Source organism: Macaca nemestrina, chromosome 12 (assembly GCF_043159975.1).
Source record: "Macaca nemestrina isolate mMacNem1 chromosome 12, mMacNem.hap1, whole genome shotgun sequence".
NCBI classification, from domain to species: domain Eukaryota; kingdom Metazoa; phylum Chordata; class Mammalia; order Primates; family Cercopithecidae; genus Macaca; species Macaca nemestrina.
Genome location: NC_092136.1, coordinates 100059815 through 100074824, shown reverse-complemented (window position 1 = coordinate 100074824; position 15010 = coordinate 100059815). Strand labels below are relative to the sequence as shown.

At 33.1% G+C, this 15010-nt stretch overlaps 1 protein-coding gene across 5 annotated transcripts in view; it reads right to left on the bottom strand.

The window, feature by feature from the left end:
- Nucleotides 1-15010, bottom strand: part of LOC105484296 (contactin 5) — a 1362583-nt gene that overhangs the window by 304327 nt on the left and 1043246 nt on the right. For all 5 annotated transcript variants that reach the window (XM_071075496.1, XM_011745800.3, XM_011745801.3 and 2 more), the window contains 3 exons: nucleotides 11147-11283; nucleotides 9866-9995; nucleotides 7437-7587 (listed from right to left, as the gene is read on the bottom strand). In XM_071075496.1, coding sequence (XP_070931597.1) covers nucleotides 7437-7587; nucleotides 9866-9995; nucleotides 11147-11283 — 418 coding nt within the window. The remainder of the gene's footprint in view (nucleotides 1-7436; nucleotides 7588-9865; nucleotides 9996-11146; nucleotides 11284-15010) is intronic.

Genomic DNA, 15010 nt, shown 5'->3' with positions numbered 1-15010 from the left:
ATCATTTAACCATCATGCTTAATGTGTGTTTGTGCTTTAAACTCTCTTGCACTTGTATGTCTACAGGCCTATTTTTGCCAATTGGTAATATTTTCAGTTTTATTTGTCTCTTTTTTCTCTCAGTGCTCCAGAATCTCTTCCCCAAATATTAATCTCGAGGTCAGTTAGGTAAACAGCTGCGGTCAAATGCTCAAGGTCTACTAACGCTGTAATGAAACTCTACTGGACTGAGGAGAGATGTTTGTCAATTCCCATTCTCTAGTCTGTAGGCATATCTAGAGGTAAATTTACTCCTGAAAAATCAGAAACAGTATATAGTCCTTCTTTTGCTAGAAATAGTACATGGAATTACATAATTTCCAGAATTTATGAATTTCAATATTTTTCCTCTGTATCATTATTTGTTGACATTATGTTTTATTTACTAATCACCTGAAATCCTAATATTTATGCCCTGTCTCACCCCACTGATGGATTCATAATGTTCAAAAAAGTTTTGGATCAGTTCAGATGGGGTGGAATACGGACATAGCATCTTACACCTTGCAAAGCAGCTTCTGTTGGGAGGGAGGTTCAAGCCAGCTTCTATAGTAAGACACAATTTCTGAATTTAGTAGATACTGACGTAAAGTAGAAGTGAGTAAAATTTTTCCTCTGCTGGTTTCTTAATTGACTTCGCTAAAGTTTCAGAGATCTAGGTTTCAATGACTCATTGATAATTTCTTAATTTAGCTCATTTCTATATGAAGTGGTGATTCCTCCTAGAAGTCAATAATTTGTTCATCTATATTCTTAATTTCCAATGCTGCTATGACTGTTTTTCTTTCTTTTTATATTTTTCTAATAAAACATAATAAAATGCTAATGATTTACATTTTAAAATGTTTCCTAATAAAAAATTAGCATTCTAAGGAAAAGAAGAAGGTGAATCAGGCAGAGTCTTGTGCAGTTAGCTTTCACTGAAATCAGGAAGCCAGTATCTTAATCTCATCATAATGAATGTAAGGCCATTTCCTCCTCATCCCCTTAAGTACATAGGTAGGAAACAGCAAGTAACCATCCCTGAGTACTAAGGCATCTTATATTGTAAGCAGTTTATAGTTACTAAATCTTATAAATTCAGATATAAACCTTTCTTCCTTTAGGTAAATAATGCCATTTAATCATTTTATTTCTTTTGAAAACATAGATATTAATTCACAAATAAATTCAAATTATACATTCTTGATTTATGAATGCTAATTTTCCCTCATTATACAATTTCGTAGACACTGAGGAAAACCCAGATACCTACAGTTTATATTGTTTTATGTTCTTAATATGTAAAAGACACTGTCACAGAGGAAACAACAAAACAGCTTGTTCATTAGCAAACACAGCATATAGGTGGAAACAAAGGGACAGAAACAAGACCCTAATTATACCCATGAATTCCTCTTCCATAGATAAAGTAAGAAGACCTTGCTTTCTTCTCAGTAACAGTGTCCTTTAGGGCTTTTGTTAAGAACAGATTTTCCCATATGTCTCTGAGTCAGTATGTGAGCTTCATCATTGTTGCCTAATAAACACAACATGAATTCCCACTAGAAGTCAAATAATGGGTATTTCAAGGGCAATTTTCTATGCGTGTTAAAGAGTAAGTTGAAAATTTTGCCTTTCGGAAGCTCCTTTAGTGAGCAGGGGGCCATTATGTCAGATTTTGGACAAGTCTTTGCTTAGATTACAGTCCCATAAAAGAAAAATTATTCTATAATACTGCCCCTCCAAAGGATAATTTCATTATTTTTTTTGTATGCAGGATTTCTTAAGCACCCGTTTGAATTATAGTCCATTATCTCCGTAACTGTTACCTTACTTTGCCTGGACATAAAAACTAGTGCTTAAAAAACGTTGAAATTTCAGTAATTGTGAATAATTTTAAACATATATGACATATTCTATGAGGTTCAACAATAGTTTACATATGCACTTATGGAAAGGAAACAAAATCAACTATGTCTTTATCAAAAACTACTTCATTTTAGCTACGATTGTCTTTGTCTACAAAAAGTACAGGAAATTGAACATGTAATAATGAAGACTTAATATTTGTGCACTGCTGGAGTGCTTCTGGATGATTATATTTTAACAAAAGTTAATGGCCAAGTAATGGAAATAATGAGCTGGAGTGAAAATCCAATATGAGTTTGATAAGCAGAACATTCTGAATGAAAGTCTACTAGAGGAGAAAATCCCTGTGGAATATTTTACTTCCTAGTACTTCTGGAGTTTATTAGTTTTAGTATGAAAATGGACATGATTGATACAGAAACCTAAGTGACTATGTGCCAGTGATTTTCAAAAGTGAAAGTGATGGGGGAAAACCTGTAGATCCCTTAAAGAAAAACGGTAAAACAAGCAAACAAACAAACAAACAAAAAACAAGTCTTTAATATACTTCATTTCTATTTCCATTAACTCCCTATGTCTATTTATCTATTTGCACATGGCCTATCAAATGGTAATGGAACAAGTAAATATTTGGTCTACTAGGACAGGAACCTATTCCAAGGACAAAGATTCAAAGGTACAAATTATATTAGTATGGTTAAGTTTTGTGTCCCCACCCAAATCTCATCTTGAATTATAATCCCCATAATCCCCACATGTCAAGGGAGAGATCAGGTAGAGGTAATTGAATCATAGGAATGGTATTCCCCATGCTGTTCTCATGATACGGAGTGAGTTCTCACATGATCTGATGGTTTTATAAGGCACTCTTCCCCCTTTGCTTAGCACTTTTCCTTCCTGCCTCCTTGTGAAGAAGGTGCCTTGCTCCTGCTTTGCCTTATGCCATGATTGTAAGTTTCCTGCGGCCTCCTCAGCCATGCTGAACTGTGAGCCAATTAAACCTCTTTCCTTTATAAATTACCTAGTCTTGGGCAGTTCTTTATAGGAGTATGAAAATGGCCCGATACAGATACCATCATTATCACATTACCACCACCATCGCCATCATCTTCATCAGTATCATTATCATTTTACGTAACATTCACTGAGTACTGAGTAGATGTCATACACTAGGCAATGTATTTTACATGCAAAATTTCATTTAATTCTCACAACCCAATCAGCTTACTCCTTTAATTTAGTAAGATAATAAATTAGGTAACTTGTTGAAACCTCATAATCTGCAGGATAATCATGGCAAGTAAGTCCTCCTTTTATACACTGGTTTATACTTTTAGCAACAATGTTAACGTGCTTTGCAAATTATAAATGCTATGCACTCATAAACAGTCATCATCATTATTAGTAATAATGTGATTTACTATCTGAAGAGAGCACATACTGATCATTCTGTGATATAAATAACAAACAAATGTAAATAAATCTTAGCTCTGAAGTAATCCATTTTCTTGTATATTTTAGGTCTATCATTTAGGGCCAAATGAATAAAATGTTTGGCAATACATAAGCAGGCAACACATTTGTTAATGATATTTTTTCTAAAAGTCATATTATGTTCTAGTTATTATCAAATTTTCAACTTTAGAATAATGATTTCTAAGTTTCCTTAGCAAAACAGATACACATAAAAAATAATGTGTTTTGAAGACACTCACCCCTCAACAAAACAGAGAAAACTAAACCAGGCAGATCTGCTCAAAACATGGTAGAAAAAAAATGAGCCAAATGGTTATTTGGCACTCTGTTGATAAATGATTAACCATAACCTTCAGTTGTTCTATCACTTTCAATCATTTTATTTACAATTTAGAGTTAAATTTCAGTAACGCTAAATTAAATTTACCTTCGCGATTTTCTGACATATTTTCAGATGATTAGATTACATTTTCCTGCAAATAAAACTATATATTACATTTTTATGCCATTGCTCTGGACATAATTTTATGCTATGAAAGCAATTGATATATCTTGTTTTTTTAAAAAAATATTTCTTTGTGATCTTATTTTACTATTATTTTTGAGACAGGGTTTTGCTCTGTCATCCAGGCTGGAACTCAGTGGCATGATCATGGCTCTGCTAAACTACCCAGGCTCGACCCATCCTCCCACCTCAGCCTCTTGAGTAGCTGGAACTACAGGCATTCACCACCATGCCAATTTATTTACTTTGTTTTTTTGCAGAGACAGGCGTCTTGCTGTGTTGCACAGGTTTGGTCTGAAACTCCTGGGCCCAAGTGATCCTCCCATCTTGGCCTTCCAAAGTGCTGGGATTATAGGCATGAGAGCTGTACCTGGCCTGTATGTCTCCTTTATAATATACTATTATGTTAATTCCTTTTCCCCAATATAATATTATTATTTATTTCTTATATAGAAACTGCCATTTGCTGTTTCAATAGTTCTTTGGAATGAACCCAAAATAACAAAATTTTTAATGAAGGACAATGCTAATTCATTCAACATTTGTATCTCAATTGTTGTAGGTTGGATGAGTGGGGCATACATTTGAAGTAGATCATATGAATGATATTTATATTTATATTCCAAAATAAACCATGATTTGAATCTGCAAACCCAATGTAAATTATAAATTAAAAAAATGATGCAAACTTTTTGAAGTCTTAACAGTTTTCTAACATCTCTGTTTCCATTTAAATTTACATTTAGGCCTGTAATCAAATGGTTGGTGTGCATTATAACAGAGAAGCAATCTAAAATTTCCAGAAGAAAATAAGTTGTCATTGTAACTGATACTTCTTTTAAAGAATGTCAAATATAGACATTTGAAATTGTTAAGTTTCTATTCATAATTTTAGAATGTATGATTTTTCAACTGTCTTCTTTTATTATGGAATTCTTTTTATTTCTGTTGAAATCTTAGCCTTTTAATTAATATTAAGTATTATTATTTTTTGTAGTGAACTAGATTTTTTTTTTAAAAACCTAGGACTGCCATATTGAACAAGTCGTTCAATAATAAAAATGGTGCTTTTTAAGTGTGCCTGCCAATTTTAAGAATAAAAATGCACTATATGTCTGGGATTTGTCATTAAATAAAGCCGGTTTATTGACCTAAAACATATAGATCAAGGTAGGCAGAATGCTAAGGAAATGTAGCCCAGTCTTGCTTTTGCTTGAATAAAAAAATTTTTACATTTCAGCCTTCTTCCTAAACAACACTTTGACCAGAAGTATTGACATATAGAAAAAATTTAGTGATCTGAGTTTCAGGTCAATGTATCTGTCTCACTAACCCCAAGGGTTAGCAGTAAAGAAAGAAAGAGAAACAAGAAAGCTGAAAAATTCATGAACTGTATTTTTCAACATCTGAAAAATAAAAAATTTAATATGCTTATGTTGTTGTAATAGAATACTCATAATCCTGTTACTTCTCTCAATACTTTTGCTTTGGAAAAAGAGGTTCCACCCTAATTTTTTAAACTCACCATGTGACATTTGTGAACAGTTGATGAAGAACATTCTTATTGTGAACTGAAATAAATGGGACAAACCTCACATGCCACCCAGAAACATAAAACAAAGTCATGCATTTCAGATAGAATGTTTTGCACAGAGAAGGCATATATATTTTCATGACATTGTAAACTTAATACATTCAGAAAAAATAATCTAGCAGTGTACATTATTTGTTCCTACTATGCAACAATTTTCTTCTACTTTAATTAGGTTTGTGCAGTTTTTTAAAAGTCACATTGTTGTGAGCGGCAGTCTACTAATATCCAATCATTTTCTGATCAATTCAATCATAGTCAACAACGATCTCACAATTTATCATTTGCCACCCACCTTCAACCTGAGAATGAGAAATTCCTTTTAAAACAAGTTGTACGATGTTGGGGCTCAGAACATGATACCCCAGAATACAGCACAGAGTACTTTGACCTGAAGAAGATTGAAAGGACTTGGGAAGCAGGATCTTTTTGAATTTCTCCCATCTGTCTGTTTCCCACTCATCTTTCTCTCCTGCGGAGAATGATAGAAACCGGAATTCTCTCCCCCAAGGCAGATCATAGAAACTATAACTTCCCTTCCCCAAAGCAAGCTATAAAACCTAGAAAGATTGACCTTCTCCCTTCTCCCTTGAATTATCTCATGTGACAGGTGACTTGTCCTACACCTGGAGGAAAGGAATACCACACAAAAAGTCCAAGAAGAATCTGAACAGATAGGCCTTGCTGTGTTTTCCCTGTCTGTCTATAACCATTAGATCACATCCTTTTTGTCCAATCATATTTCTACATGGCTCTCTATTCTTCATTGAACCTAAGCATAAAAAGAGTTTTCTCTAAGTCTTTGGGTCATTTCTGAAGGCTCCTGTGTCACACAAAACTTTTCCCTTGTTAGCCTGTCTTTTGTTACGAGTGTCAGCCTTGACCTTTACGATAGGGCTTTTGGTGTAAGAGTGCCAACAATGACCCATCCCAATCCCAGGTGATCACTCTTTCCAAGAAGCATAGATCTTTTGGTCTAAATTGAAGCCAGTATTCCAAAAATTATTTCATCTGAAATAGATTGTTTAAATCAGTGTTTCTCAGATTTGATGGAAAACAAAAATACTTTTTTTAAAATTTTTCAATATGTTTCAATGTTACTTTGAAAATTATTCAAGTGAACCGCTAATGCAGACTTAAATTATTTCAATTACATTTTATATAGATTGAGACAAACATAAAACAAGTAATAAACTCCTTATACTTCTAGATCAATTAAAATCTAATACGGTAAAATATTATTTTGACATAATAAAGGATAATATTTCGTCAAAGCTGAATCACCATTCGTCATACCAATATGTCAATAATGGTAGGACATGAAACATTTGAATTTGGAGCAAATAGATTGCCATGTGATTATCTAATTCCTTCATGAATTTTTCTCCATTTGTAGTCCTGTGATATCCTTTGGCTTTAGTTGCCACAGACAAATGTTGACATATTAAATATTCCTCTGCTCATTTAACATTTGCCTGTGGCACTAAAAATAATCCTATACCATTTTGCCTAAATATGACCTGGATAAAAAGACAAGCATTGGCATAAATATCACAAGAAAGTATTCTGTCATGATTATCCAGAAGGTTCACATATGTTTTTATCATTTGTATTATTAAAATCAAATTAAAACACAACACTTAAAAATTATCACAGATTATTTGTAGCCCTCCTAAATGCAGAAGATGAAAAACAAACAAACAAAAATAATTAGTTTAATTAAAGTGTACTTTCTTCAAAACCTAGTGAAATTTCCAACTTGTGCTAAAACCTCATGGAGGCAAAGACGACTGACCGTTTTGAAGTCAAACTTTGGGTTCTTTTAAAATCACTATATAGGCAAAGCCATGTTTCAATCAGCTCATAAAATACATCTCATGGTACTGCAAGACTCCTTCTTGCATAGTTTGTGTGTGTCACCTGTAACCTCAAAAAAGTCTAATGTTGAACTTGAATTATAAAATATATTCTAACCTTTTGTTTTCTCTAACTGCTCTGTCTCCTTTCTTCCAAGAGATGGTTGGTTTTGGAGAGCCTTGGGGTTTGCACTCTATGACAACTTCTTGATCTTTGGTAACAATTATTGTTTTCTTCAGTTGATTCAGTGCAAAAGTGGGAGCTGAAGCTGTTAAAAAAGCAAATGTTAGTCCTACCAGAAGCAATGATGATAATCTCTAATGGATGATTTATGAAGATTTTGTAACTTCTTCTGGGAGGCATTTCCCATAAAATCATTGTATATCTACACATGAAAAAGGCACTAGCTCAAAATTTTACTTATTATTAATATGTATCTTACTACATTAGCAGGTGATGATGTCACACAACGTAGGATCTACAGATAAAGGCTATTTCAAAAAATGACATGTTTTAATTGTGATTACCAAATTCAATTATGAAAGACTAATGAATGACTTTGGCAAAAGAGCGATAAGCTAACCAAGAGAATCCATTTAGGCTTCCTTTGGTAAGATGGAGGTTACCTGTCAAAAAGACAGTCCTGTGTCTTCCATTTCCCATCTACGAATCTTAATTTATTCTGTATATTACTTTAATATTATAAAACATTAAATTAATTTTTTAAAACTGAACTATTTGAATTTCAATTAGAGTTATAATTTTCCTGTTAGGTTTGATCATTTATTAATAATAATATCGTGTATACTATAATTTTTATTAAAACACTTTTGAATCTAAAAGAGAACCTGAAAGATGTCTACAAGTCTAGAGTATCTGTGACATTTATTTTTACCAATCTGATATTATATGTATTTCATATTATATATATAAAATATATAGCAACATAACGCATGTCACAACATTTAAAAAGATATGTACACAATTGAGATAGGTTAAGAAATTTTTTAAAACTAAAGAAATTGGCCTGGCATGGTGGCTCACGTCTATAATCCTAGCACTTTGGGAGGTCGAGGTGGGTAGATCCCTTGAGATTAGGGGTTCGAGACCAGCCTGGCCAACATGGTGAAATCCCATCTGTACTAAAAATACAAAAATCAGCCAGGTGTGGCTGTGGGCGCCTGTAGTCCCAGCTCTTTGGGATGCTGAGGCAAAAGAATCACTTAAACCCTAGAGGCAGAGGTTGCAGTGAGCTGAGATGGCATCACTGCACTCTAGCCTGAACGACAGTGAGACTTTGTCTCAAAGAAAAAATATTGAAAAGCCAAAGAAATTTATGGGGAGATAGTTGTTGCAGGTACCTTTTTTTTTTTTTTTTTTTTTTTTTTTTTGGCCTACTGGGAATAGAATTCACAGAAAGTAATTTTGAAAATATTTCTTGTGAATGATAAGGGTTGGATAAATGTTTCAGAGCTACTAACTAGGTGAAGGGTAAATCAGCCTTTTAATTCAGTGCTATTATAGTGTGAGTTGACAAGAAAGTACATTAACATTTAATTGATTAGAATGAAGGAGACTGAAAGGAAGAATCCTCTATCTATTTTGGATGGATTTGTTGTAATGTGGAGAAATGTCAACTGGAAACATTCATAATTCAACAAATTGCTTTAGGATGTATTACATTTAGCTGATACAAAAATGGAAGGCTCCAAGATTCCTGAGATCTTTGGTGTTTCTCTTAAGTTATGTTTTGATAATTTAAATGGGGAATAGAAAGCACAGTTGGGCTTCTGTCCGCTTTGGAAAGACAATGAGTTAGTATCTTTCTCAACATTACAAACATCCCAGAACCAGTTTAGGAAACAATCAAAGTGGGAAAAGTAAAATCCATTCCAATGGCTCATACATGTTTATTCTGGGTAGTCTATTTCCCTGGATTGATTCTTTCTTGTAGTATTTAAATAGTGAAGAAATGGAGCGCCTGGGTTACATTTTTATCAAGGGTGTAACCCTATGAGATTGTAGTGCCTGGCATCAGGAAGTCTTTCCCTGTTACGTAAGGATGGCAGGAGTTGATGCCCCATGAGGGGAGAGTGATTTAGCCTGGAGTCTTGTCTTTCAGGAGCCACACAGCTACTGATAGGAAATGCCTGGGAAATTATTAAGCATTGCTATGGGAGCATCGACAGGCTGCTGGAATTCTATATTCTGATCTCCTACCCTCAAGGCATTCTTCCTTAGAAGTTAACACATATCTCTTCATGTGATTTTTTTTAAGTGCCATAGCAAAGGTGTATTGTGTAAACCTTTTAAGATTAAAACTAAAGTTAAAAAAACTATATGAACAAAAAGTTATGCGACAAACTATACACAACATAAACCTGTCTACTAAAGTTAAAAAAAAATCAGCAAGACATAGTATTTATTTTCAAGCCATAAAATAGATTTTTACAACCACATCATAAAACTTCAGTATAGTAAAAATTAGAGCATGAACAGAAGCAAGGTTTATTTTTTTTCTATTTATTTACTTTGAAATTGCATACCTAGAATCTTCAGCTCAGCACTAGCATAAATGGCTCCATACTTATTTTCAGCCAAACACTGATACATTCCAGCATCTGATTGATTCACATTTTGGATCATCAATACTCCATTAACCATCTCAACCCTACTCTGTAATGGAATTAAAAAAAATTAGATCTAGAAAGTAAACAAATGACATGGATTTTATGGGTATCCTCTGCTAGACTAAGAAAAAACAAGTTCGCAATTAATGCAGTTAAACATTATTTGGCCATGCAGCAATGTGAATGTACTGTTCATTATTTTATTATAACATGCATCTGGTAAATTATGGTTATTGATTGGTTGAAAATAAATTATAATGATATTTTTATGGAGTTATTCTGGCAAGTTTTACCTTCAGTTTTGTTTTTAAAGTGAGGTGTCTTTTTTTGGTACACTAGTTGAGCTTGTGAAATATAATCAGCAGGTGATGCTTTTATTTGCATTCTGTTTACAAAGGGAAAGAAGGATTCATATAGTAGAAAGGATTGAGGTTGTAGACACATGAGATCAAGGTTAAAAATAGCCCAGGTCATAAGAACAATCCCTTTACTATATTGATCCAATGAGGAGTTTGTCATTTTCACTCACTTCCCAAAAAACTAACACAAATTGAAAACTGCCTTGTGACTAGATTCTAGATAAAATTATTGGTCAGACAGTATACTTCAGTATCAGAAGAAAGTTCGTATAAAAGACAAAAAATTGAGCATGTGCAAATTAAGGTAACCTTAAGTCAAGAGCATATTTCAAAAACAAATTTTAACTTTAAAATGTTAAACAACCAGACGTCTTATCTACTTAATGCCAAACAAATCATTAAAAAAAAAATCTTAGTTGGCAGTGCTTTGTCTATCAACAAAGATGCCAAGTAATTTTAGGTGATATCTAAAAGTCAGCTACAAATGGAAATAAGTCTATGATAATCATTGATAGTTTCATAAAAATTTATAGGATTGAAAACATTTTAAATAAACACTACATTACCAAAAAATGTAATGAGGAAATTAAAATAAAAAATGCTTATATATTTGTTATGTTTCTCACTCAAAATATATTAAAATAGATGACTGCTATATCCCAGACATTGAGCTAAATTCTCAGTTAATCCCGATAACATTCATCCTTAACACAAACACGTCCTATATTATGAATCAGAAATAGGAAAAGACTTTCAATAAGACTAAAGAAGCCTAGTTTGTCCAATGTGAAATCTTGCTAAAATTACAATAGAACAGGTTAAAAACTCCCAACAGTACCTGAGATGAGAGGGGTACTCCATTCTTCAGCCAACGATATGTGGGTCTGGGTTTTCCAGTAGCCTTACATTCCCATCGGAGAGGGCTCCCACTGTCTAACTGAGTATCATTCAGTTTTTCTACCCAGTGTGGGTAGGCTGTAAGTATGTAAGCAGTAAACAAGGATGATTTCATTTCTCAAACACCTTACCACGTTAAAAATTTACATGGAAAAATTCAATGTATTTTTTTTAAAGCAAATTATTCAACCATAGGTATTTTGAAGAAGAATGGCATTACACTACACACAAAATTCTATTTCCTGTACCCCCCAAAAATAGTAGTGAAGATATTTTGATAATATAAAATGCTATTGTAACTATGCAAAGTCTTCTTCTTCTTCTTCTTTTTTTTTTTTTTTTTTTTGGACTTCAAGTGGTTTAGTTATCCCCAAGGCACCCGAACCAGTTTAATAGGAAGTCAGGTATTAGAGTCATTGCTCTTTCTACAGCATTAGCACAGGTAGAAATATACAGTGTAACTGTGTAACTACTCAACTTGTTTCTGTCTCTCTCTCCATATATATAACACCTGAATGACTTTGGAAAAATGATTTGTGAATCCAGATTTTACTGTAAAATTTTTCTTAATTTACATTCTTGCAATATAATTTTTTTATGTTTGCAAAAACGTTAGAGGAAACTTTATTTTATTAAGAATGAGATACTGTTGTAATTATATGAAATCTTAAAATACAAGTTAAAGTTCGTTTCCACTATTGGCCAATTTTTAAGGAAAATAGTTGAATAAAGCTGTCTACAAATATTCTGTTTAAAACAAAGAAATACATATAAAAATATTACACTGAATTTATTATTTCTAACAAAATATTTGGCAAAAACTATAAAATTTTATATGTACTACTGAGGGCTTTTATCATTCATTCATTTATATCTTCATTCAGATATGCTACATAGTCCTTGTTCGATCTTACAGGCTATTAAGAATATAGAAACAGAGAGGTTCCACACTTAAAGAGTTTTTGCTGTGGTAGAGGTGGTCTAACGTCATTGCCAAGGAAAAGGAGAGCATATGAAAAAAGATGTGTTAAACAACTGCACATTGGACCCGGGACAGTGGCTCATGCCTGTAATATCAGGAATTTGAGAGGCCAAGGCAGAGGGATTACATTAGCCTGGGAATTCGAGACCAGCCTAGGCAACATGGGGAGGCGTTGTCTCTACTAACAATAAAAAACATTATCCAGGTGTGGTGGTGCACGCCTATGGGTCCAGCTCCTTGGAAGTTTGAGGCAGGAGGACTGTTTGATCATGGGAGGTTGAAGCTGCACTGAACCATGGTCATGCTACTGCATTCCAGTTTGGATGACAGAGTGAGAACCTGTCTCAAAAAAGAAAAATAAAAAATAAAGAAAACTACACATGCATGTCAGAATAGTGGGTATAAAGGAGTAGCAGATGTCCCAAACCAAAGCCAGTTTAGAAGGGGGGAGAAAGAGCAAGAAAGAACTCACATTTATTAAATGCTAGTCATAGCCATTACCATGGCCTAGACACTGAGCTAAATTCTCAATCCCTGTAACATTCATCCTTAAAACAAACATGTCCTATTTTATGAATCAGATAACCTTTGACTCAAAGAGATTAAAGACATTTACCGAAGGTCACAAAGTTAGTTATTTGTTTCTAAGTGGGAATTTTGCTTTTCTTAGCTTATTGGTCTTCTAGCCAATATAGTCTGGACTTTAGAAGCCCCACTTTGGCATAGCATAGTCAGGATTTGTAGACCTTGGAATACATTCTGTGATTCAGCTTCTAAGCCTGCAAGCTATCATTCAAAAATCTTACCACGGTGAGTTTCAGATATTGATCATGATTTTTGTACCTGTCTTCTGAAATCATCTCTTTGTAGTTATGTGTCATATATGCTAAAATGCTGACAGGAGTGGTGAGATACACAAGCAATATTAAACTCTACTTTTACATCTGGGTTTTCTGTAAACTTTGCTAATCTGTCACAATACTTTATACTATGCATGACTCCTGTAAGCCAAATAAATTGGTGTGTTATCTCCCAAGCACACATTGTATTTTATTTAAACTGTTCACTCTACATAGAATGTTATACTTCTATTCTCCGTCTCTTTTAATTCTACTCATGATTCAGTATTTATTCTAAATTAAGTAAGATGTATTAATCACAGCCTCAAAGAAGAGTCATGTGCACCTCCTCTGGACACCTGTAGTTCTTATTCGTTTGGAAAATATTCCTGTAGTAGCTTGTTACCTCTCTTCTGTTGCTGACTTAAATTGTTATTAAATATTTTAGTTGGTTTGAGTTTGACACTCAGCGAGACAGTGAGATCATTAAGAGCAGAGATGATTCTAAACATAGTTTTAGACGAAACAGTGTCCTACATATAATAACTGATTGTACTTGTTTGACTTATTGATCTATCTCTAAATGTACCATGACTGTGAGCCTTTAAAATAAATTCAAAAGAGACTTTTAAAAGTTATAGAAATGGATCCGGCCACTGCACTCCAGTCTGGGCGACAGAGCAAGACTCCATCTCAAAAAAAAAAAAAAAAAAAAAAAAAAAAGTTATAGAAATGAAGAGCTAGGAAAGAAAGAACTGTTAAAATATTCAAATAAAAACAGATTTGACATCTGAGAAAACAATCCATTAGAAATTGGAAGAAAAAATGTTTCTTCAAACATATTTTGGAATACTCTGTAAAGTGGCCTAATTTAGAGTCCTGATTCCAAAACAATTTTTTCATAGGAATCAAACATATGATTAATGACATTCATATAAATATGAATTAATTTTTTCTTTCCTTTCTTTAGATTTTGTTTTGGATACCATTATAGGTAAAATGCTTACTCTGAAGATATGAATATAAATGTGCCATCATATCTGTTTGCTATCAGCTCAAATTCTAGTGGGTGAAAGGCCATTAAAATGTTATTCAAATTAGTTCTACCAAGAATTCTACAAGTAAAAGTGGCCTGTTACACTGCCCTCAGAACTGTAAAAATGCTATCAATATGTCAATTATTGGCAGATAAGAGATGTCGTTTCATATTTTATTGCTTTGAACACTGTACTTCGTGTGTGAATCTTTTGTACCAAGCTATGTTATGTATGAGATCTATACATCTGTAACTTTATCTCTATCTATGATGCATAATAGCAAAAAAAAAAAAAATCCTGAAATGGTATAACTTGGTGATGTCACCTGGCTGCTTAAGATGCCATATGCAGTTAGTATATGTAGTCTGCTTGTTAATTGACTTGATATAAAAGCTTTCAAGCAACTCCAAATACACACACAAGCACACAAACACATAAACATACACATACAAACATGTACACAGACACATATACGAGCAGAATTTAGATTGTAGATTGTGTTACAGTGAAGTTAAGATCTATATTAGAAAAATAAATTTAAGTCATCATTGAATAAACATTAATTAACATGAAGGCTATGGGAATTTATGAATTGTTGTCCTTCATATAATACCTGGAAAATGTAGATTATGTTCAATACTAGATCAATTTGACTTCTACAATAGATTTCATTTTTACATTGTAAGGTATTTTATAAACCACTAGGTCTATACTATATGGACCAAGGCAAAAACATTATGTGAAAGGGCAGTGGTAAAATTTTAAAAATAAAACATTAAAGACTGGATTAAGGCCTGAAATAATTTGTCTTAGGCTGTAATCTGAAAAAGACAGTATAGTACTTGCAAGATTCTTACAAAAACAACAAAATTACTGGTAACATAAAATCAGAAATATAAAAGGTTACATTTAAACTTTTTTGTTGTTGTTGTTGAGATTGAAAGTTA